The sequence below is a fragment of the Salvia splendens genome, chromosome 3, assembly GCF_004379255.2.
Source record: "Salvia splendens isolate huo1 chromosome 3, SspV2, whole genome shotgun sequence".
Lineage (NCBI taxonomy): Eukaryota > Viridiplantae > Streptophyta > Magnoliopsida > Lamiales > Lamiaceae > Salvia > Salvia splendens.
Genome location: NC_056034.1, coordinates 16,092,196 through 16,116,442, shown reverse-complemented (window position 1 = coordinate 16,116,442; position 24,247 = coordinate 16,092,196). Strand labels below are relative to the sequence as shown.

Genomic DNA, 24,247 nt, shown 5'->3' with positions numbered 1-24,247 from the left:
ATAAGATAAGGAATATTCTCAAGGTAGCCACAACCTACGAAGCCTTGAGGATGGCCACGGTCTTGGTCTATTCGAATTAGATTCTTGATTTTTTGCATTCGTTCTTTTGGGCATATTACTCTCTGTGTTTATAATGATGTTGATGCAAAGACCCTATATTCTACTTTTATTAGTCAATTGATTTTAAGATATTATAGTCAAACTAAATAAATACAAAAATACTATAATAGTGAAATTTTAAATCTTACGACGTATAGCTGAGTTCTAAGCACTGGCGGATCCAGCTTAGGACAAGGGGATACAACTGTACCCCAAATATTTGTGTACATAGTGTAATATTGAGATATCTTATTGCAAAAAGCTGTAGTGGCGCAGCGGTTTGGGATGTGTTTTCTCCAAGCCAAGGCTTGAGATCAATTCCTCTCAATTTAAAAAATCTGGATCAGCCACTGATTCTAAGTGCTCATATTTATTCGTACTACTATTATACTAAATGCTACTATACATGAAAATGCATCTATCTTAATGATACGATAAATAAACTATAATACTATACATATAAGCATTAGTATATATTTTTAAATAATTAATTCTAAGTACTCCTATGTTACACCATTCATATTTTTTAAATCTCATTAGTATGCCAATTAGGCCAAGTTGGGACAGACAACGCAAGACTTTGGGTTTCAATTTCTCATGCATAGCATATTTTAGTGATTCGTTTTCAACTTTCATATCTAGTACATTATTACTATTTTTGTCAAATCTTCCTCGCATTTTTCTATTTCAACTTATTCAAAACTACTTACTTAAATATAATAGTTCAACTTATTCAAAACTACTTACACTATTTATATTTAAGTAAGGGAGGGTATCTATACTAGAGTTAATTAAGTGTAAGGGATGAGGGAGTATTAATATAATTTTCATATTATGATTTGACGCATGATCCATCATATGGTCTGATCTATATATCATATAATACCCAAACTTATATACTTGTATTAAAATATCAGTGATTATATGTAATGTACAATGTGAAGTTGTGAACTCAATTAGGTTAGTAATCATAAAAAAACGTCCATGTACATGGAAAATTCTATCATTATTCTCAGATAATGTACTATGATAGCATAACATGAGTCTTCAAATGCAGAAAAAAAAGCAGAAAAAAAAGGAAAAAAAACCCCCAAAACTATTAGAAATCGAAATCAGCCATATCGCCCATGGCATCACCATAGCCATCTGCATAGGCGACCGATTCCCCAATATCCGACGCCATCTCTCCCACCAACAATCCTCCCAACAATCCCGCCCCCAATCCCAACCCAAATCCGCCCCCCATTCCCATCTTATTTTTCTTAGGCCTCTGCGCGTACCCGTACCCGTACCCATACCCCGCCGCCGGAGCAGCCTGGTACCCGTACCCACTCGAAGTCGGGTAAGCCCCATACCCGTACCCCGGATGCTGAGCGGGCGGGTAGGCATACTGCGGCGGCGGGGGATACGCCGTGACTGGCTCTTCGACGCGCTTGGGCTGCGGCTGGTGCCTGAATTTATCCCCAAATTTGTAGGAGAATTTCAGAGTTCCCTTGGGCTTTCCGGAGGGGGTGATCACCTGGTACTCGACGATTCGGTCGGCGGCGGTGGAGGAGGAGTCGAGGTCGTGGATGGGGACGGTGACGGCGCCGACGTCCTTGTCGGGGCCGAAGGTGCTCCAAGTTCGGATCTGGAAGAGGAGGGAGAGGCCGGGCTTGGTGAGGTAGGGCTCGTCGACCACGAATTCCATGCGGTGGTTCCATTTAGGGGAGGTGCCGGAGTTCTTATCCACGGGGGTGCGCTGCCATGATTGCGGGTACCCGGCGATGGAGACTTCGACGTAGACGGACATCTTGGAGAAATGGTTCACGTCCTTGAGGCCCTGCGCCGATTGGACGGTGATGTTTAACCGCCGGTATTCCATTGTTGCACGAGATTTTGATTAATTGAATCAGAATTAGGGATCCAAAATACGAATTGTGAATTTGAGTTGCAATCGGAGATGGGATATATATAGAAAAGGAACTCCATCACACCGACCCACACTTACTCCGTGTTGACGTGACGTCACAACTTCCGATATATTTTGTGACATATCTAGAATATTGTCGCGGCTTCTAAAGATTTGCGCGTTCAGTTTTAGCTATTCCAAGTGTATTGATTAAATTCCTTTACTATTTGTATAGGGTTGGGCCCACATTTTCTTCAATCAATTCGCGTGTTCGAGGAGGCAGAAATAACTTATATTTGCATTTATGGTATATTTATTTATTCCCTTTTTATGAGTGTGTTCCCAAAAATACCCCTTTTATGAGTGTCTTCCCAAAAATACCCTCTTCAAACCCCAAACGATAATTTTCAGCGGACACACAAAAAATTAGGCACGTTTTACCCCAAAATTCGAATTTTCGACTTCCTACAAATTGGGGAGGGAAGTGAAGTCTGATTTCAAAACTCGTCGCTTACGAAGTGAGTAGTAATTGGTGAAAGGTATGGGTGAAATTCCCCTTCCTGGGTTGTGGATGTGGTAAAGAATCGATAGTGCGGTTAAGAAGAAGAACGCAAAACTGATTCTGATGAATTATTTTGCGATATTGAATATTATTTTGAGTTTGAATGTTATGTTTAACGTGGTTCTGAGTGTGTTTAGATTGCATTTCGATGTTATTGTAATTCAAGTTGAGGTAATTTGTTTGTTTGGTCTCTGAAATGGTGTTGTTGCTTGATGCCCGTAATCCCCAATTCTGGTAATTTCCTGTGCTCGCACGCATATCTCTCATTTTGTAGTGTGACTTTGTACAGGTATGTCAGGATCCCTACGCACATGAATGGTTCGTGGCCTCGGTAGCCAACGTCAAGGTCTGGTCTCTGTTCGTAACTCTACATAAACAATTTTTATGGTTGGTCTTACGCTCATATTGGCGTTACGATTTAGGTGTTTGTGTTGTTGTTTAGGCATGGGTACTTTTGGTTCTCCAAGACAAAAGTTCCGCAAAGGTGAAAGGTCTCGAAGGATGTGGACGCTAAGGGAGGAGGAGATTTTGGCAACCACCCTGCTGGAGCTAGTTGCATGTGGTTGGAAATCCGACAACGGTTTTAGAGCCGGGTATTTACAGAAAATCGAAGATAGCATTCGTGCAGAATTCCCAAACACAGACCTCAGGGGAAATCCGCATGTCCAATCGAAGATTTACGCTTAAAAAAAAAGTTACGGTTGTCTTCGTAATATCCTAGCTCGTAGTCGCATCGACTTCAACAACGACGACCAGTATAGAATCGATTGTGATGACGAACAATGAGAGCAGATTGTTCAGGTAGGCTTTACTTGTATCCCATGTATTTTCCATTGTATTGCTGTGAATCAATTGATTTTGATGTTACATTGAATTGGCAAGCATATAACGATTGCGTCCCCTGCAGGCTGACAAATATGCAAAATTTAAGCGTCACAAGTCGTGGCCCTTTTGGGAGACTTGGAAAAGCATATTTGGCAAAGATCGGGCCACTGGAGTTGCTGCTGAGCAGTTGGATGTGGTTGCCGATGCATTGCGTAACAAGCAATCAGTGGGGAGTGAAACCAACGAGAACGATTATCATCCTTCCTTTAGGGTTTAGGGTTTAGACTTCCTTGGTGACGAGATGCCTCTTGTTGCAGATCAGCCTGATACAAATGATGTCAGCTCAGACACCACTGCGAGGAAGACGTCAATTAAGAGATCCTCTGCCCTGAAACACAAAGCCCCGACCAGTGATGATGCTCTTATGGATTTCCTAGGCAACCTACATGCCGAGACTAACAAACATCTCGAGGTGATTGCATCACGGATCGGATACGAGAGGTACGAACTGGGCACTGTTGATGGACTGACTCTCGGGGAGAGGTACGAACTTTGTGACATCCTTTGTGAAAACTCTCAACGCTTAGACATTTTCAATGGCATGCCCCCAACTGCTCGGCTAGGATATGTGACCAGGTTTCTCACAGATTATCCTAAGGCCTCGTGGCCCTTTTGGGAGACTTGGAAAAGCATATTTGGCAGAGATCGGGCCACTGGAGTTGCTGCTGAGCAGTTGGATGTGGCTGTCGATGCATTGCGTAACAAGCAATCAGTGGGGAGTGAAACCAACGAGAACGATTATCATCCTTCCTTTAGGGTTTAGGGTTTAGACTTCCTTGGTGACGAGATGCCTCTTGTTGCAGATCAGCCTGATACAAATGATGTCAGCTCAGACACCACTGCGAGGAAGACGTCAATTAAGAGATCCTCTGCCCTGAAACACAAAGCCCCGACCAGTGATGATGCTCTTATGGATTTCCTAGGCAACCTACATGCCGAGACTAACAAACATCTCGAGGTGATTGCATCACGGATCGGATACGAGAGGTACGAACTGGGCACTGTTGATGGACTGACTCTCGGGAAGAGGTACGAACTTTGTGACATCCTTTGTGAAAAATCTCAACGCTTAGACATTTTCAATGGCATGCCCCCAACTGCTCGGCTAGGATATGTGACCAGGTTTCTCACAGATTATCCTAAGGCCATCTGAAAAGCAGTAGCATCTAATGGTACTGTGAAGTATCCTAGTAGTTTATTTATGGTAATATGGCCATAATGGAGTACAAAATATCATCTAGGCCACTGACTTTTGAAATGGTTGCTGCGTAGCCATTGTTTGTGTATAGTTTTTGAACCGTGGTGTATCTAATCTACACCATCAGTGCTTGTTATTTTGACTACGATGCACCTACTATGCAGCATAGTCTTTCAAAAAACTTTGGGAACCAATATATATATATACATGTTTGATGGTGGTTTGTAGTATTGCACTTATATGGAGCCAATGACTCGTATTTTATTTGGTTGTTTGTGTTGTTGTTAAAGTCACATTTGCGTTTACTCTGAAACTTGTTGTATAATATTAGCTTTGCGAGGTTCATACACATAAAGACTAATGGCAGCATTCAAGTCATTTCATGCTTGATTTGTAGTAGTTACAAACATTTTGCAAACTTACGGCAAGGGTAGAGTCTACCAATTACAAGAGCTTAGTTAAGAAGTAGGTCACACAGTGACTTAACTTACAAAGGCTTAGTTAAGGTGATTAACCAAAAGATTTACCGAAGGGCATTCAAAAAACTAAAAGCAACTAAATCAACCACTAATACTAGTCTAGGGTGGTCGTGTGGCATGCAAAGCCCTTCATCTACAAAGCACTAATTGACTCACTTGGCTAGGTTCGACCAACAAGCTATTGGGTTGTTCGAAAGAAATGGCGTAAGGTGACATGTTTGAGGGACCACCAGTCTGAGCTTTAGAACTTGGTCCAACACCCCTTGGACCACTCGGTTGTGGTAATGCACGGCCTTGTTCAAACCTGGTGCGCAACTGCCCATCCGGGGCTAGATCGATGAAGCAAATGCCAGGTTCCGTTGTTGACTCTCGGTCTATAGGCACCAGCGGCTCAGGGAAGAGTTCGCGACGGACAGTGGGTGGGGGGAACACTGCGGGTGAGTTAACTTCTTGATTCACCTCAACTACTCCATCACCACAATTCTCGTCGCTAATCAGTACCTCGGTAGTATCAGAGATAACAATGACATCTTTTCGGTGCTCAACCTTTACGTCAGACATTCCAAATACACAGGCCAACTTCAAATACTTTGCCTCGTTCTTGTGGTAGTAAGCTACGACGAACCAGTTATGCTGTGGAGATAGGACCATTTGATTAAAACGGACGACATGTATAGACAAAGTAAAAGTAAACAGAGCTTAGTTATGTATCATACCTTCATAAATTTCTCACATAGCTCGTCAGAAGCATCAACTCTTTTGTTAACTTGGTCTCAATGTCCACGGTTAACACCGACGACACCCTTAAAGACTCGGTAGCGCTTGTGCAGAAACTCCACACGCTTGCTCACATCCTCTTCGAAGGTTGTCACACCTAACTTATTCTTCAGCTGGTCGACAATCGTCAAAATAGGAAGTCGTGTATTACCTAATGGGGATGCGATAACAGTATTAACTTCAGGATTTGCTGTCGAAAGGGGTACCCAGATCGGTGAAGGCCACAATTTACTCCAAAGTAACAAACCGTCCCCTGCGTAAAGACGTGCAAAATTAGACCAAGTAAGGTTCAGTGAACATTGAATTGAATGACACGACTAAACCGGGGAGTATCTCCTCCCTTATTTTGGGAGTTCATCGCCACTTTGCAGAAACTGGTAACGAAGCCATTTGAAACACACCTAAGTACTGATCAGGAGACTATTTGTTTAATCGATTTCATCGCCTGCCCAAAAAAGCTCCGAGTCAAAAGTCACGAAGAATTGGTATTTTGAGTGTGCCGCCCAAAGAATCCCGCCGCACGGAGGAAATGAGAGGGTTCAGATGAACCTAGCATTTTGGGGATAGTGAAGCTGGAAGGTAGGAAATTAATTGCGGGGGCATAAAAGTAATCTTGCACTGATTTATGACTTTACAGCTCTCTCCAGTTTTCAAATACCAGCTTCACACGGAGAATTGAATTTTGTTAAATCAAATAGGAACAGTGCGGGCTTTGGCAATATATTCGGACCGATCAAAATTAGTTCCGTGAAGATGAACAAATGAAATCTCCCAAAAATAGCACCTATATTCAAAAAACTGAACATGCTCTAATGCATAAAAACAAAAAAAAATGTTCAAATATTGTTAGTAAAATAATACTTCTTCTATCATATTTTAGAAGTCCAATTTTTTCATTTTATTTTATCCTATTTTAAAGTTGCCAGTTAAAAATAGTAGTATTTGATTTCACATTTTACTAATCTTATCTCTTACATTTTATTATAAAATATATATAAAAATGAGACTCACATTTCGTTATTTTATTTTCATTTTTTTTCACCGACAGAAAGTATGACATAACAAATTAGAGAGAGAAATTTATCAATAGATAAAAATAAATTTAGTAGGCAGCCCAACATAGAAAAAAAAACAAGACTGAAATAAAAAAACAATACTATTTTCATGGACAGAATTAGTACTTATAATTTGTGTAAAACTTGTAGAAGTATTACGGTTTCTTTTATCCAGAGTCGATGGTTAGGGTGGTTGTACATGTGCATCCACCTAATTTTCTTGATGTATTACTGGACGACTGGTTATTTCCCTGCCTAACTAATCTGTGTGCATAAATACGGTGCTCCACCGCTAGAACAATGTTGTGAGTAATGCAAGTAACAAGATATCATATGGTTAACATAAATATGTTAAAGATTGCATCAAATATCAACTAGACATTGCAACAGCCTTAATGAAATAATGATTCAGAACAGGCTCCTTTTACTAAAAGTTTCAGACACCCTCCTTGTTTTGGGTCTGTGTAGTCAGCAGCAAAGCCAGTTGCAATGCTGTCTAAAAAAAGTGCTAAGTTAACTGAATTATCTCAACTCGTAATGTATGTAACTAAAAACAGCATAGAGATCCTTGATAGATGATTCATTATTTCATTATTTCATTATCTCAACTCGTAATGTATGCAACTAAAAACAATAATGATTGATGCAAGATTGCTAAGTTAATGGGGATGCTAAGGCAAATCTTGCATCAATCAAGGATCTCTCTAGGCAGCATGACTCTAAAAACAGCATAGTGATGATTCAAGCTTCTCTCTCCTTGCAATCTGTGGACGCTTCCCAAAGCACCGTCGTTTGGTTTTGGGAAAGCATAGAACACTCGCCTGATTCTCTGATGCACGATTGCCATTGAACACCTAAAGTGATCATAGAAAGAAGAGTTTAAGCTACGTTGCACCACCACCCCCCAACCCCATCCACCCATATGCAAAAGAGATAGTGTAAGTGAGAGGCTATAGTAAGTAGAGAACTCACATAGCACACGGCTCCCAGACAAAGTAGATGTCGTAGCCAGTACACAGATAAGGTCTTGTAGGGTTATATCTGGAACCATTCATGTTGCAATCCGATATCTCGTTAATCTTTAACTGAAATATGTAGTAAATTATAGCATTTGAGCAAAGTCAAAGAAATGTCCCTAGAAAACATTAAGGTGGAGTAAGTAGGTTTCAGGTAACTGTTGCTCAGCCAAACTCAGCATTGGTCATCTCCTACATATTGTAGGGTCCGACCTGATGCTTAAAAACAGTTATCTAAATATGTCTTCACCTTTTGTCTTTTTAAGGGAGAGGCGGTCGGGGTTAGCACTTTCTGATCTTCTTGAACAGAATCTGCCCCTCTAGTGTTCATAGGAAAAAGATGCCTGTCTCTTGCAGCGGAAGTTTCAATTGCCACTATGGCTGCATGTCGTAAAGGATGCCAAGAATCCAAATTCGAATGCAATCGGTGCTCGAGCCATCCCCAAGGATATAAACAAGAGACTTCCATAAACGATTGCTTTGCTTCATAGGATAGTAAATCATTTCCTATTTGATGAGAGCCAACATGTGTAGTTGTTTCGTGATTTTTGGAACAGCATGGCTCCTTGATACTATCTTTAGCACCAGGATATAAGACCTCATCACACGAGCTAGCAATAGTTTCTCCTGATAAAGGATCCACTATAACAGCAGCATTGACAAGCTGTGATCAGAACCAATGTTATCAATCTCGTATGGCGGCTTATGGCGGTACGCCTAAAAACCGCCACAGGGATATGGCGGGATATGGCGTAATAGCATGGCGGATATGGCGGTCAATAATTAAATAAATAAAATAATACTTATACATTTATATATAATTCAGAAATTAGAAAATAATTAAAATATAACATCTAAAACACTTTAAACAATTAATAAAGTATAAATTACAACTCTAACCTCCATGTTTCTTGCATAATGCCCCATTCCTAAATACAATACACACGTAATGTTGTCAAATGTCGGATATGGCGGTGCTATGGCAGCGACATGGTGCTATGGCGTTTCCACCACTGAACGCCATGCCATAGCGCCATGGCGCCGCCATATCCGCAATTTGATAACATTGATCAGAACTACAGAAGGAAAATAAAAAAGAAGGAAATATGAGTAATAACTAATAAGGCCAATAAACAGTAGGAAGAGTAGACAAGGAGGATGTGAAACAGTTGCATATTACTTTGCAAATTGGCATAATAATTTAAGATTTAGGTATAAAAACTAGACTTCCATCATTAACCATAGGAGCTAAGAAAAGGATTTTTTTACAGATAACATCATAACAATTTATACTAGAGAAACCATACAATCATAGATTAGAACATACCGAAGAACCAGATTTAGCAATGTGAACTGCATGTTTCATAAATTTTAGAACAGATAATGAATCCGACTCCGAAAATCCAGTTATGCCATCAATATTGCTGTTACATGAAGAAACTTAGAACTTTGGCCTCATGTTAAAACCCTATTAGTTGATATCTTTAATAACTTACGAAGTAGGTGGATGGAAGGAAGTTGGCCACAACTTGCATTGTTCTTTCCATTCTTCTTTTGTTGTTGCAGCATATTTGCATACCTAAACCAATCAGGGTTGGCAAAAGGTTTTATGTAACCAGAAACATATGTTTACAACCAAATGAGCTAGATATGAAACACGAGTATCAAGATACCATAGCATTTTAAGAAAGTTGATTTAACGAAATATTTCTTTCAATGATTTCAAATGTTAACAATGGACAGTAGAGTGCAACGTAATTCAAATGCATCAGCATGCATTGCAGGTTGTATTATTGTTTCATATACATGGAATTGTTCAAACAGGAACTGGCATCGATTAAGATGATAAAACAATGACCCACTTTTGTAGTGAAAGTACTCAACTGGTACGTATTCATAAGCCCCAGCACATACTCAGGTATATAGTTACACTCAGCATTGCTTCCAGGATCCATGCATAAAATCACAAATAATTGACTCTTTCCTGCAGGATAAATGTGTTCTCTTGGTTCAAACATACTAATATCTGTATGATCAAACAGAAAATGCAAGAAATTTATGTAAAAATAATTAGGTACATGCATAGGATGTAAGGACACATGATTACTCTAAGACTGGATTAAATTTGCTATATATATACTCTCTCAAAAAATTACTTCTTCCTTTTTTTTCATCATAATCACCATTCAGGAATGGAAATAGAACAGGATTTCGTGTTTTACATGCTGATTCAGGCTAATGTGAAAATCATTTCTCTCCTTGGCCCTCAATTGTGAACATGCAAGCCTAACTCAAGGAGCCAAAACATTTCTTCCGTAATATTTTCAGCACCGATTAAATACAACTGAACTACATCAACATTCACCTAACTTCAAGCACATACACTTTGACAAAACTAACCGCTACTCACATACCCCTATGTTTATAATATTAAAATGAAAAAAAAAGGAAGAGATTTTAAAAAGCAAAGAAAGTTATATAGAAGACCAGCAACTACCCCCATCAAGAAAAGTCTTTTTTATGCGCTTCACATGGTGGAGGCCTTCCAGGGGAGCTATATGATTTAGTTTTCTGTAACATAAATTTGAAATCCAAATAAACAACATATCAATATAAGGTTAAAATGACTAATGTATGAACCAAAGCAGCCCACCTGACTACAGTATTCGCATGCTTAGCATCAATTGCGGAAGCAAGTACATCCACTGCACATACAGAATAAGAAATAAAGCCCAATTGAACAATGAAAACGATATAATCATTGCAAATATTCCAACCAAAAAATAGAGAAACACATAAATATATACCCATAGGCTGGTGGTCTGGACGAATCGGAGGCTTTTCAGGAATGTGAACTATTTCCCAACAGTCTGATGGGCCTACAGTTTTTCCATCAGCACTGCTCTTCATCCTCCTGCTCTGAGATTGAAACTTATACTACGCCATAATCTACTGAAAGCTTCAGCAGCAGCTGCTAATAAAAGTCGAGCAGGTTGGCTTTAGAAATTCAAAAACATTGTCTATACACTCCTAATTTGCGAAGGCAAGCTACATTGTAGCTCGTAAAATCATTTATACACTCTAATTTTGCAAGTCAGACTGCATTACATTAATAATACTTCTTCAATAGCTCATAGATAATTCAAATTGAATAAACTAGCTACAATACATGAACAATACAAGCTCCTAAAAATAGGAGTTCTGCACTTCTACACATGGATCCAAACAAAGGCAAACAGTAACTAAAAATAGAATAATTGTTTCAAGAAGTAATCGAAACAAAGAATGATAGCATCAACTAAGGACATCTCCAATCATCCCCAAAAATCACCTCCAACCATACACCAAAATCCATCCCAAAGTGTTTTTTTTCCCCGTTTTTGAACAGTGCTACCCCAAAGATGGAGTAGCATTGTAGCTGATGGTTGTAAATGCAGGTAATGAATATAGATCACGGTAACAAATGCGGGTGAAAAATATAGATCACGACACAAGGAATTACGTGGTTCGATTTACTGAGGTAAATCTACGTCCACGGGAAGAAAGGAGGGCAAGATTGTATTGTTTGATCTGGTTTTCAGCTTACAAATACAGACTTGCTATATGATATTTTGTGTCTAGAGCCTTTTTCTATCTGATCTAAGTTCTATTTATACATTGAACTAAGATCGTGGCTTGCATCACCACTAACTAGGTCGTGGCTTGCATCACCACTAACTAGGTAGTGGATGTCGTGGAGGTCATGAGATCCTGCATGGGTCCACTATCTCTTTGTTTGGTCCGCTATCCTGCATGAGATCCTGCATGAGTTGACACCACTAAATAGATCGTGTAGTGGAGGTCGTGGAGGTTCTGCATGAGTCCACTATCTCCCAGTTCGGTCGAATACTGAGACCGAACTTCTGAACTATGACCGAGCAGCTTTTGCCGATCTGAGAGTAGAGCTTGATTGGTCGGCTTTTACCGAGCTGTAGGCTGGGGCCGAACTCTTTGGTAATGCCGAACTGATTGGTCGGCTTTTACCGAGCTGTAGGCTGGGGCCGAACTCTTTGGTAATGCCGAACTGATACTCTTCCTTGGGCTTTGGGCTGATGGGCCGTCACTGCTATTGGGCTTGTTTAGTACGTACTCCATCAGTAGCAAACGCAAATTATTTCTGAAAATTGCAAATAAAGCCTCTTGTTGTGTATTTTCGAATAGAGGAAGGAGATATACCTGATTTATGGAGAAGGAAGAACTTGTTTGATGAAGAAGATGAACAGAAACGTTACGTGAAAGGGACGATGCTTTTTCAAAATTTTTATTTGTAGGTGTCAAATGGGCTTTGGGCTGCTAATTTTAGTAAATAAAAAGCAAAGCCTAATGAATTTAAATTTTTTGGAGATTGGCGTAATTTAATTTTTTTTTATACGTATTTAACTAATAATGTGGCACACATTTCTAATTATTTGAAATTCATTTTACAATAAGTGTTAGTATTAATTATTTTTTAATAATATGTGATTATATAACATGATTTAATACTAAGTAAATAAATTATTGAAAAGTGTTGTGGGGTTAACATGTAATTTAAGTAAATAGAGTATGTAAGTTTGAAAAGTATAAAAAGTAGTTGAATATGGAATATTCTTTTGGATTTGAATTTGGTGTAAATGGTGGGAGTGATTTGATTTTGATGTGATATTTTGAAATATGAGTTTTGAGTATGGGGTAATTGGTTGGAGATAGTAAATCAAGTGGAAGAGTGATTTGTTTGCATGAAAAACAGGAGAAGAGAGATATGAGTACCAGATTTCTGCAGCCGTTTCAGAGTGAAAAGGGTTTGATGATGACAGTTTTCTGGATTGCTAAATTTGGAATTCTAATTGGAGTAACACTAATTAGATTTGGGTAGTATTCTGGAAAAATAATTTTATTTCTGATTTTTTTTATAAATAGATTTCGGTGGTAGATTCATGTTACGGACGTTCTCCGTAACGAGGCCGGATGGCTAACTTCTCGGAGAGATAAGGTGATCAAACCTTCGACGTGCTCGAAGGAAAGCTCACGAATTGCTGATTTTCGGACGTTCTCCGATGAACAACAATTTGGAAACGAAATATGATATTCTTGTTACTCAAGACAAGTTGTGGAAAATAATATATTCATTGAATGATTAAAACGATAACAACCTAGCCCTATTTATAATACTAGAATACTAGCTTAGGAAACAAGAAACAAATATAAGAAAAGATATGCAAATCCCTAATATATCTAAACTAATAAATAATGGTAGAATACTCGTATCAACTCCCCCACGGTTAAAATCCACCTTGTCCTCAAGGTGGGAACCACGAACCAAAGACGAGAGTTGAAAGCACAAGCTTGGCGAGGCGTCTCCTCCTGGATCAAACGCATACCGAATAGTTGGACGTGTCACTTCACCTTCTCCATAAAAAATCATCAAGGTAGGATCAAAACAGTCGTCAAAATTCAGCGCTAAAACGTGAAGCTTGTTAACACGTCCACGAACTCCCAAACACGCCGTGTAATTTCGCGGCGGGACCATCCGTGCATCGATGGCAAGCAATGTCGGTCGCTGAAATATTCTTGCAACATCACTATCACGCAACTCTCCCTTTTCACCCAAACAATTCCCAACAACATCTTGGGATGTCACTCGAGCAACGACAGCCTTCTTCACTTCCTCAATGGAATCAACCTCCTCTACATCGTCTAATAATGCCTCTTCCTCCGTCTCTTTACTCATATCGGGGCTGCACGGTGGGTCAATTTCATCAAAAGATGGAACTTGTTGGTCTTCGAGTCTGCCATCTCTACCTTCCCTAGATCCCCAATTCTCACTAGGCAAGCCACGATCCATGAGTTTCTTTGCTACTGCCTCTAATATGGAGTTCTCTGAATCACAACGCTCTGCATCTAATATGGAGTCCTCTGAATCACACAGCTCCCCGTCGCCGTCTCGTGTTGGCGAATGCGTGTGAGTAATGACCTCTCCATAGTCGAAGGGTTGAGAGTGTTCGGGCAGTGGATAACGAGTTTGGTGGAGGTGGTACGGCCGGCGTCTATCCGGCTGATACGGAGGCGGCGGTGGGTACCTATCCGACTGGTGGTGTTGTGGCCGCCGGTACGTAGGCTGGGTGTAACGTCGATGCTGCTTGTCCCAATCAGCGCCACCACGATCAGGAAGACCGTAAGGTGGTTCCGGATCAGGCCGTTGTGGCGGTCGAAGCTTCCCTAGTCGCCGGTCGTTCGTGTTCATACGCGACTCCAATATGTCCACCCGTCGATCCATACTGTCGAGGCGTGCATTTAATTTGGCAAACCCTAATGTGATTGGGTCGACCGAAGCCTTCCCCGATTGGTCGGGACGACGCGGCTGGCCTATATGCAGCGCCGGCGTCGCTTCCCTCGTCGGCCGTTCCGACGTAGATGGGCCATGGTATGTTGACGGCATGAGTACGGGATGAAAGAATATGGAGGATTAGGTGTGGCCGTGGTGGTGGAGCTGCGGCTGATTGTTTTTCTTTCTTTTTTTTTTCTTTTTTTTTCGACGGGGGCTGGGAAATAATTTGGGGGATACGGATGAACGAAGACGGAGGATGAGCTCTCAATGAAAGCACCAGTTGTTACGGACGTTCTCCGTAACGAGGCCGGATGGCTAACTTCTCGGAGAGATAAGGTGATCAAACCTTCGACGTGCTCGAAGGAAAGCTCACGAATTGCTGATTTTCGGACGTTCTCCGATGAACAACAATTTGGAAACGAAATATGATATTCTTGTTACTCAAGACAAGTTGTGGAAAATAATATATTCATTGAATGATTAAAACGATAACAACCTAGCCCTATTTATAATACTAGAATACTAGCTTAGGAAACAAGAAACAAATATAAGAAAAGATATGCAAATCCCTAATATATCTAAACTAATAAATAATGGTAGAATACTCGTATCAATTCACTAATGTTAGATTATCTACATTCAATTATTTAAAAAGAAAAAAAGTTGAATCTAACTATTTGAGAGATTTATAATTTGCGTAAAACTCTTACACCTATTTAGATGTTTGCCAGATTAGCGAAACACTAGAACAGCGTTGGGAGTAATGCAAGTAACAAGATTTGATGTTGTTACAATATTTAGGCTCAAGATTGCACCAAACATCAACTACATGTCTACATTACAACAGCCATATTGAACTATTGTTTCAAAACAGGCTCCTTTTACTAGGTTTCATCAAAGAACAACTCGAAATAAAATTCAGTACCAAGATCTAAACCGAACTCAGCATAATAGTATAGGGTTTAAAACATCCTCCTTGTACCTACAACATAAAATCGAGGGAATTGAAAACTAACAAAGCATTATGAATTCACGATATATATATATATATATATATAGAGGTGTGATCAAATACAAACCCTCTAAAATACAAACTATACAAACTATGTCAACGGAGTGTACAAATTCTGTCACCGGAGTGTACAAATTCTCTCAACAGGGGTCGATGTCAATATGTCACTGGGGGTCGATGTCAACGGAATGTACAAATTCCGTCAACGGAATGTACAAATTCTACGGAGTGTACAAATTTTGTCGATTGGGATGTCCAAATTCTGATTTTTCGATGTCAAAATGTTGACATTAGAAAAATCTCTTATATTAACCGTTGATTAATTGTATTAAGTGAGTAGGATTAAAGTTTGTATAGTTTGTATTTTAGAGGGTTTGTAGTTTATCACACCCCTATATATATATATAGAAATAAAATATTAGTTTATTATTAAAAGATAATTATTGGTGAGAGAGTGAAATTATAACTAGTTTAATTTATTTGTTTGAATAAATTTATCGTACACATATTTGTTAGAAATAAATTAGGAGCAAATTTGTGATTTATTCTAATTTATAAATTATTCTGTGTTTGAGAAATATCACTATATACTATGTCTGTCATCTAAAGACATGTTTTGACTCTATGTGGATTTTAAAAAATTGTTTAACTTATAAAATGAAATGAATGAAAAGTTAGTCGGGATTCAATTACATTTAATAAATATAAATGTATTGAATGAAAAACGATATTAATCTGTCAAAATAATGTTTAATAATAATTTCATTTGCTATGAATTAACTTCTTATTTCGTAATTGATATCAACTTCTAGTGTTCACTATTTATAATCATCAATTAAATATGGATGCTACAATTTATGTATTTATTGGGTCTTTTGACTTTACATTTTCTTCATTTCTTGCAATCACTAATCACCATTAACTTAATGATTGCTTAATGGTAACAAAAATGGCTACATAAATTTAAATCTATCTATACCTATATAAAAAGCGAGTTTTGACCTATTTTCAAAATATTTATAAATTTTGTCCTTATTCTATAATTTTTATAAGTTATGGGATCATTTGTAGTAACTGTAATAAATATTTATATGAAATAAATATCATGAAATGATTTAGGCTATAATCGGCCGTTGCTTAATGAATTTAGATTACATATAGCAATTACAAATATTTATGAGTTTTGGGGTACTGGGGATGGGACGTTACAAATCTATACTAATCTAAAGTGCAAGTTTGATAAAAAGTTCTTAATGCCTTTTTTTGAGGGAAAATGGAAAGATGATGTGTCTTCTATTCAAAAATAATTTTTTAAGGCAAAAACAATTGGACAAATAATAGCCCAATAAAATGCTAACTTCTTGCATAAGTTTTAAAACACATTTAAATAATGCACTACCATTAAAATTTTTTTAATTAAGTTATTAAATTTATATATTTATTAGCCTTATATTTGAATTAAATTGGAATTGTGCTAGAGAGTTTAGTTTGCCTTCCATTTATTTAGGTTAAAATTGATATTTAATCATTTATTGCAATACTTTTTCTCCGAATTAATTCACAAGCTAAACGACAACACATATATGTAATGCTTACAATTTCCATCCTATATTTACTCAATTAAAGTTTTTAGTTCTTATATTTTAATTCACCTCTAATTAAACAATACTACTAAGTTTATAGAATAAACTAAGGAATAAGATGACATTATATATATTTAAAATTAAATCTAACTTATAAAGTTTGTATAACTTCTTAATATAAAGAGTAGTGTAAATTCTCACATTATTCAAAACAAACAAGATGCATAAAATATTATTTTATTTTTAGTGATAGTAGTAATTTACTTTTTATACGTATATGTGGCAGGAAGTAAGAAATTTATTCTTTCCAATATAAAAAATTCATTTAGTATTTGGCAATGTATATCAAGTTATGCTATGGTCTGAAATTAAAAGAAAGAAATAAACAGTCAACTAAAATGTGATTATTGGATAATACAAATTTTCTAACTTGCCTTCTCAAAGAAGTTTTAAATTTATATGATTTAAATTATTCATATATTTAATGTGGATATGTTTAATATTCCATATATTTTTTTCAAAATAATTTTTTATAAATTAAGCTATTAAATTTATATATTAATTTACCTTTTATTTGGATTGATGACTTGCATAGCACTTTCAATAAACATCTTTACTCACACATATTTTCTTTATTTGTATATCTTATTCTAATTAATTCATACTCCTTGATCATTAGTCACATATCTTATTTTTGTCATTAATTTTATTGTTTTTACTTCACTTAGATTATAAATTAAAATTGTATAAATGTTTCATTCACTGGGAAGTAGTAAATTCTTCATTTTGAGTGAGACAAGATAAGTACATTTCTGTTTTTTTTAATCTCAATATTGCTTTCAATTCTTATTTTCTATATATTTATTATATTTTATATTCATTATTTGAAACTCTTATGTTCCGTGCATAGCTCGGGGGTTAATACTAGTGTGCTATAAACGGCAGTTGCCAATTGAACATATATTAACAAATCATCTATTAACAAAATCGAGTACTAATAATTAGACTAATTAAGAATGAAAAAAGATATTTCTATTTTTTGCAATGACTCCGCTGTTTAAATCAATAGAAAATTAAACAAATATCCCCTGCCATGTAGGTTTGTGCTTTTCTACCATTTATTTATCTAAAGATCGATACTAATAAGAACCACGTATAAACTTATGAAGTTTGGTGGACGATTCAAAAACAAAAAACAAAAAAATGAAACACAATTCACAACATAATGTATATTTTAATCAGCCGTCCAAATATATACTCGTGATTATAATCAATTAACCAATTCATTACAAGAATCAAATAATATAATTTTGATTCAATTAATAATTATAACAGATTAAGTAATTATATCATTTCCATAAATGTGATCAAATTAGTCAGCCTATATATGATTATATAATTTTAAATTTAACCGTTAGAATTTAAGAGAATCAATTCCCATGATTCTATGAAATTGGTCAGCTACTCTTAATAAAAGAAACGCTCCTAATATATATTTTAAATAGCCATTCTTATGGAAGAGCTTAGAATTTGTCACCCATAAATACTGATCTCATTAAATCATACACGTTACAGAATACATAAACGAAGGAAAGAAAGAGAATCAAATTCTTAGTGTTGGATAGCGCCATTGAATCAAGAAGAGTTCAAGGAAGCTTTCTTCTTCCATAATCGCTCCAGTTATGGAAGTTTTTTATCATATTATTTTTCATGGTTATTGTTCAAAGCATTATTTATATTCAATTATTTACGCATAAAATTAAAGCCATTTCATATATGTATTAGATTTGTAGTTTATTTCGAGAACTGAAATTTAGTTGTCAACATTTTCTTCATCCCGAGATAATGCAATTTGATGTTGGACCGTCAGTTGATTGAGAATAAGGAATAATTTGGTTGATGCGTAGGCTGCGGCGGAAATGGATTGCAGAAGAAATGAACGGAAGAGTGAAGAAGAAGATGTGATGTTGTATTTTTGTTTGGTTAAGATTTCTTTTGTTTATTTAATTTGTAAATACTTTTATGTTTGTGCTTGGAGTTTTAAGTGTTGAGCTTCGTCTTGGAAATAATTTTATGTATAATTTTTGCAAGCAATATAGTACTATCTTTTTTCCAAAACGCGATAGATATTGTGTGGATATTTTGAAATTTTTAATTTGTATTTACGTGGTTAATGGCACTTATGATTTCACTATTAATATAGTTTTTCAAAACATATGAACTAATATGGTATCAGTGGCGGACACAGTAAGGGCCATGGAGGGGCTTAAGCCCTTCCCAAAACTTGTTTTTTCCTTTTATCCTACTGCTGTAATCTTCTGAAATTTTCAAATAACCGTCTTCAGCCCTTCCTAAATCAATGATGTTGAACACTAAATCGCTTGATATTAATGATTACAATACTAAACTGGATCTGCGAATTCAAAATCTGCAGATGCTAAGGTCATCTCCAACGTTGTCTCTTATCCGTCTCATAATCGTCTCATCCATTCATTATTTATGGGCCTCACTGTACTTTTCACTTCATCTCTTAACTAAGAGACAACACATTCATCCCTCCATCTCTTAACTAAGAGACAACACCTTCATCCATCCATCTCTTAACCATCTCATAACCATCTCATCCCTTAACTATTCATTCAATTTCATTTTTTTTATTTTTATTTCCAACAAATTCAATTAATAAAAACACACTTCATTAAATAAAATAAAATTACAACTTAAAATTCTAAAAAAATAAAAAACCACATTAATAAAATCCTTAAAAAAATAAAAAATACATAATTTAAAATCTTCCGCTCACGCTCTCTAAATTCAAAATCTCAAAACTCAAAGAAACAGAAGAAGACGAGATGTGGACGGGCTAGGGACGAGACGGAGCCCGCAACGCTGTCTCGATGCGGTCTCGTCTCTCCGAGACGAGATAGAACCCGCAACGAGACGCGTTGCGGGTGCCCTAATTGAGATACAAATGGCTGTTTTGGGGAAGAAGATGGCCCAAATCCCCAAAAATAACTAGTGATAATTTTAGTTCTTAGTGCACTCTAACTGAATAAAATAGCACGACTTTATAAAATGGCGATTACATCTTAAAATTGAATTTGTTATTTAATTTAATAAGTGGATAGAAGGTTTCTACGCGTTTGATATTATAAATTCAAATTTTCACTCTTTTTAATTCCTTTTTCTTTTCTATTTTTTCTTTACGATTCAGTTATGCATATATTTATTTTTTATAACTTTTAATATTTACTTTATTCTGAATATTAAGAATGAAATATGAAAAACATGTCTAGACGTGTAGTTTAAATTATACGGTATAAATGATTGGTTTTTATTTGTTTTAAGTGTAAGGTGTTGGTTTAGAGTTTTTATCTTAGAATTAGAGTTTGGGGTACTTATAATTGAAATTAGTCTTTTTTAACTACTTAGGACAACAATTTTGAGTTATTTAATTGGATTAGTATTTTGTTTAATAGTAATATTTTTCCATATATATTACTAAAAAATATATTCTTCATCCGTAATTAATCGTCTTACTTTGACTCAGTCCGGATTTTAAGAATGTATGATAAAAAGTGAATGAAAAAAGTTAGTGGAATATAAATTATACTTTTATAGTAGTAATAAATTGTGATTGAGACGGGTTAGTGGAATGTAAAGTCCACTTATTAAAATAAAAGAGTAAAATGAGATCATTATTTCCGCACGAAGGAAAAAGGATATAAGATGTACAGACGAAGGAAGTATGTAATAGTGCAGCCCCTCCCACGATTTTTTCTGTGTCCGCCACTGTATGGTATTGTCATTGTATAAACTTATTTATGTCCTAAATACTTAGTTAATATTCTATATATTTTAATTTTCTTTAGTATTGATGACTATTGTTATGTATTAATTTTTTAATGTGAGTGGTTTTTTGAAGTGTCTTTGTTGTCCATTAATACAACATAAAATTATGATTGCTATTTTGTGGTAGAGATAAGAAAGTTGTTATTGGAAGCTTTGAATAATTTCGTAATTAATGCAACTTCCGTACAATTACCTTAAATATGTGTATGCACTTGGTTGATTTCTAAAGTTGTTTAATTTTATGTTTTGACATTTGTACATTTAAATTGTTTTATATGTTTGTGATTTTTAACCCTTGCTTATATCTGATTTTAAGTAATTAATTCAAAATATAAATTTGATGTGATGAAATTAATTCAATCCGTATATCGAATGGGTGACACTGGTTAGCTATAATGGCAAACAATATCAACATAATTTAAGAGAAGAAAAAAATATAAAATTAGATTATTCGGAGAGAAAATATCAATAACTATTTTAAGAATTTACGTATGTGAGTCACAAAATTGAAGCCTTCTAAAAATTTAGTTCTTTATACCTTTCTATTTGTTCAATTTTTTGTGGGGTCAGAGGCAAAGTTGCCTACGGAGCTTTCCGGCAAAACTCATTGGCCGACAATATAGTTCATCTAACTTCTAATTAGTAGAATGAGTGCATCGAAGATACTCACGTACATAGCATGCATCTATGATACCAATTACATGCACTTGTGAGTTGTGAATAGTTGTTGAGAACTCCAAGAATAAATGATTCAATTATAGAGGTAAATCGTCGTACCTAGTTGTCCACAAAAAAAAGAAAAATATCATGTTGGAATAACAAATAAACACTGAAAAAACATTATACAATCGACAGATTGCACTTAACCGGTGGCGGACGCAGGATTTTGCCGTTGGGGATCCAATATATTGGTAATAATTGTAGGTTTTTTTATGTCAGTGTATTGCGACAAAGATATGCATGAGATGGGTAATGAGAGAGAAATAATTAAAGAATATGAAAACTCTAAATATTTACTGAAGTAATGAAGTAGGAGTATATAACATGAATTTTTTTGTGCATAAAAGTTGAAGAAAAATTAAAAGACATTACAAAAAAATGTAAAAATACAAATTTAAATAATTAAACCAACAAGCTTTATGGAATCGAACTCAGGCTCTGATGCTGCTAGTCCAAGCGGCTAACCACTTGCGCCAGCAAGTCGACATATAATTAAAATACATATATAATATATAGAGTTGTTAGAAATAGTTGGGGGTTCCATGGATCCCCAAGACCCTTAAGGGTCATAACTAAGCAAATAAAAGTTTTAGATGACAGAGTCATCCTCTTGCAAGAAAATAAGAGCAGTCAGCATTTGAACATGTAAATTGCACCTGATATGCCATCACAATAATTAATACAAATTCAAAGCTTACCGAAACTGAGGAGTAAACTGTCTCAAGCTGTTTAGCTACAGAAGAACATGCATCATTTAAGAGCATCTTCAGTGGGCGGACATCCCACTAGAACATCCATTAGGACATCCTAAAAACACCTCCTGCCACGTCACTAGGACATCCCATTCCACTGCCACATCACTAGAACATCCCCTGCCACATCACTAGAACATCCCCTGCCACATCACTAGGACATCCCAAAAAAACATACATTCACAAATAAAACAATTTACGTTTACGGAAATAAAATTTGACCGAGAATACGAACGAGAAAAGTTAACTACTTCATCGGGAAAAACATACATGATTCGAAAAAAAAAATTACATACTAATAAAAAAAAATTCATACATTATCACGTCCACCCCTCCGAGTCCAAACCTCTTCGATGATATCCTGCTGAAGTCGAATATGGGCATCTGTTTGCCGCATGTCGGCAAATGCACGCAGCCGCTCGACCTCTCCATGAGATACCCCCATATTCACATTCGCGGTGGCCACCCCGTGACTTGGACCTGCACCCGTAGCATCTTCGTTGGTCCACTGAGTCAGTTCCGCAGCTTCATTTTCGACAATCATGTTATGCATTATGATACATGCGTACATGACATCGCCGATGTTGGAAATATACCACTGTCGTGCAGGACCCTTCACAACCGCCCACCGACTCTGGAGCACACCAAATGCCCGCTCCACATCCTTACGCGCTGCTTCCTGACGGCTCGCAAAGTATGTTTTATTTTGTCCGAGCGGATGCTTGATTGACTTCACAAAGACGGGCCAGCTTGGGTATATCCCATCCGCCAAATAGTACCCCATATTTTGCTGGTTGCCGTTGGCGACGAAACTGACGGCGGGACCAACGCCATTGCACTGAGCGTTGAACAGGGGCGACGACTGGAGAACGTTGATGTCGTTGTTGGACCCGGCGACTCCAAAATAAGCATGTCATATCCACAGCCGGTAGTCAGCTACAACTTCAAGGATCATCGTGGGATGCTTCGCTTTGAAGCCGGTAGTGTACATCCCCTTCCAGGCGGCCGGGCAGTTCTTCCACTCCCAATGCATACAATCTATGCTGCCCAACATCCCAGGGAACCCGTGCACCGACCCATGCATATCTATCAGCATCTGGCAGTCTTCGGGGCTCGGACTCCGAAGATACCGCTCCCCGAATATCGCTCTGACGCCCGCGCAAAAATTCTGCAGACACTCGACGGCTGTCGACTCGCTAATGTGGAGGTACTCGTCGAACATGTCGGCCGCGCCTCCATACGCCAGTTGTCTGATTGCGACAGTGCACTTCTGCAAGGGGGTGAGTCCGGGTTTGCCAGCTGCATCCTCTCTGATCCTAAAATACAGGTATCTTCTCTCTAAAGCACCCACGATGTGCAGAAACAGCGGACGATGCATCCTACAGCGTCGCCGGAATAAGGCTTCCCCAAAACGCGGTTGCGGAGCGAAGTAGTCCGCATACAACCGAATATGTGCAGCGATGTGGTCACGGGGTACTTGAGTTCGACGATGGATCGGCCGAGGCACCGCCGCCTGCTGCCGCCGCTGCAACCTCTGTTGTAGCAGCCTCTCTATTGCACCTTCAACAGCGACCTCCAACTCATTCTCGCTATCACTTTCACTAGACATTCTAGATATACTTGAAATTAGAGATGTAGAGAGAGAAACTTGTTAACACAAGTGGTGCGAATGAAATAAAATTCAACGAGCCGTATATATAGAGTTTTAAAAAAAAAAAAAAAATCAAAAACGGGACGTCCGACTGGACGCCACAGTGGCGGACGTCCGCCCGCCCGTCGCCGGGACGTCCGAGGACACCCGACGTCCTCACGGGATGTCCATATCCGACCTTAACCTCTCCAATGGCGGACGTCCCCGGCGCCCTTCCGCATGTTCGACCAGACGTCCTACCGGAAGGGCGCCACTGGAGATGCTCTAATGACATTCTTGTTATTTTCCTCAAAACTCCCTTTTATACGTATACATAGATATAGATAGATTCATCAAAAGATATATTATAATTAAAAATTCAGAAAGATA

At 37.4% G+C, this 24,247-nt stretch overlaps 2 protein-coding genes and 1 long non-coding RNA gene across 4 annotated transcripts; 1 reads left to right on the top strand and 2 right to left on the bottom strand.

The window, feature by feature from the left end:
* Positions 1 to 1,086: 1,086 nt before the first annotated feature.
* LOC121793569 (protein SRC2 homolog) lies at positions 1,087 to 2,087 on the bottom strand. 2 transcript variants are annotated; one of them, XM_042191601.1, is made up of 2 exons: positions 1,508 to 2,087; positions 1,087 to 1,399 (listed from the first exon to the last, which is right to left on the bottom strand). In XM_042191601.1, exons 1-2 carry the CDS (start codon positions 1,961 to 1,963, stop codon positions 1,199 to 1,201), a joined length of 657 nt encoding a protein of 218 aa, XP_042047535.1. In that variant the 5' UTR covers positions 1,964 to 2,087; the 3' UTR covers positions 1,087 to 1,198. The 2 variants fall into 2 exon arrangements, with proteins under 2 accessions (XP_042047535.1, XP_042047534.1); XM_042191600.1 differs by having other exon boundaries at positions 1,087 to 2,067.
* A 521-nt stretch (positions 2,088 to 2,608) lies between these two features.
* Positions 2,609 to 4,670, top strand: LOC121795225. Its single transcript, XR_006049430.1, has 3 exons — positions 2,609 to 2,898; positions 2,995 to 3,353; positions 3,460 to 4,670. It is a non-coding gene; the product is annotated as an uncharacterized LOC121795225 (long non-coding RNA).
* A 2,964-nt stretch (positions 4,671 to 7,634) lies between these two features.
* LOC121796659 (tRNA-specific adenosine deaminase TAD3-like) lies at positions 7,635 to 14,257 on the bottom strand. The gene is made up of 10 exons (XM_042195466.1): positions 13,362 to 14,257; positions 10,770 to 10,876; positions 10,616 to 10,667; positions 10,460 to 10,533; positions 9,825 to 9,946; positions 9,459 to 9,541; positions 9,290 to 9,386; positions 8,213 to 8,626; positions 7,919 to 8,025; positions 7,635 to 7,800 (listed from the first exon to the last, which is right to left on the bottom strand). Exons 1-10 carry the CDS (start codon positions 14,255 to 14,257, stop codon positions 7,635 to 7,637), a joined length of 2,118 nt encoding a protein of 705 aa, XP_042051400.1.
* Between the last annotated feature and the right edge of the window lie 9,990 nt (positions 14,258 to 24,247).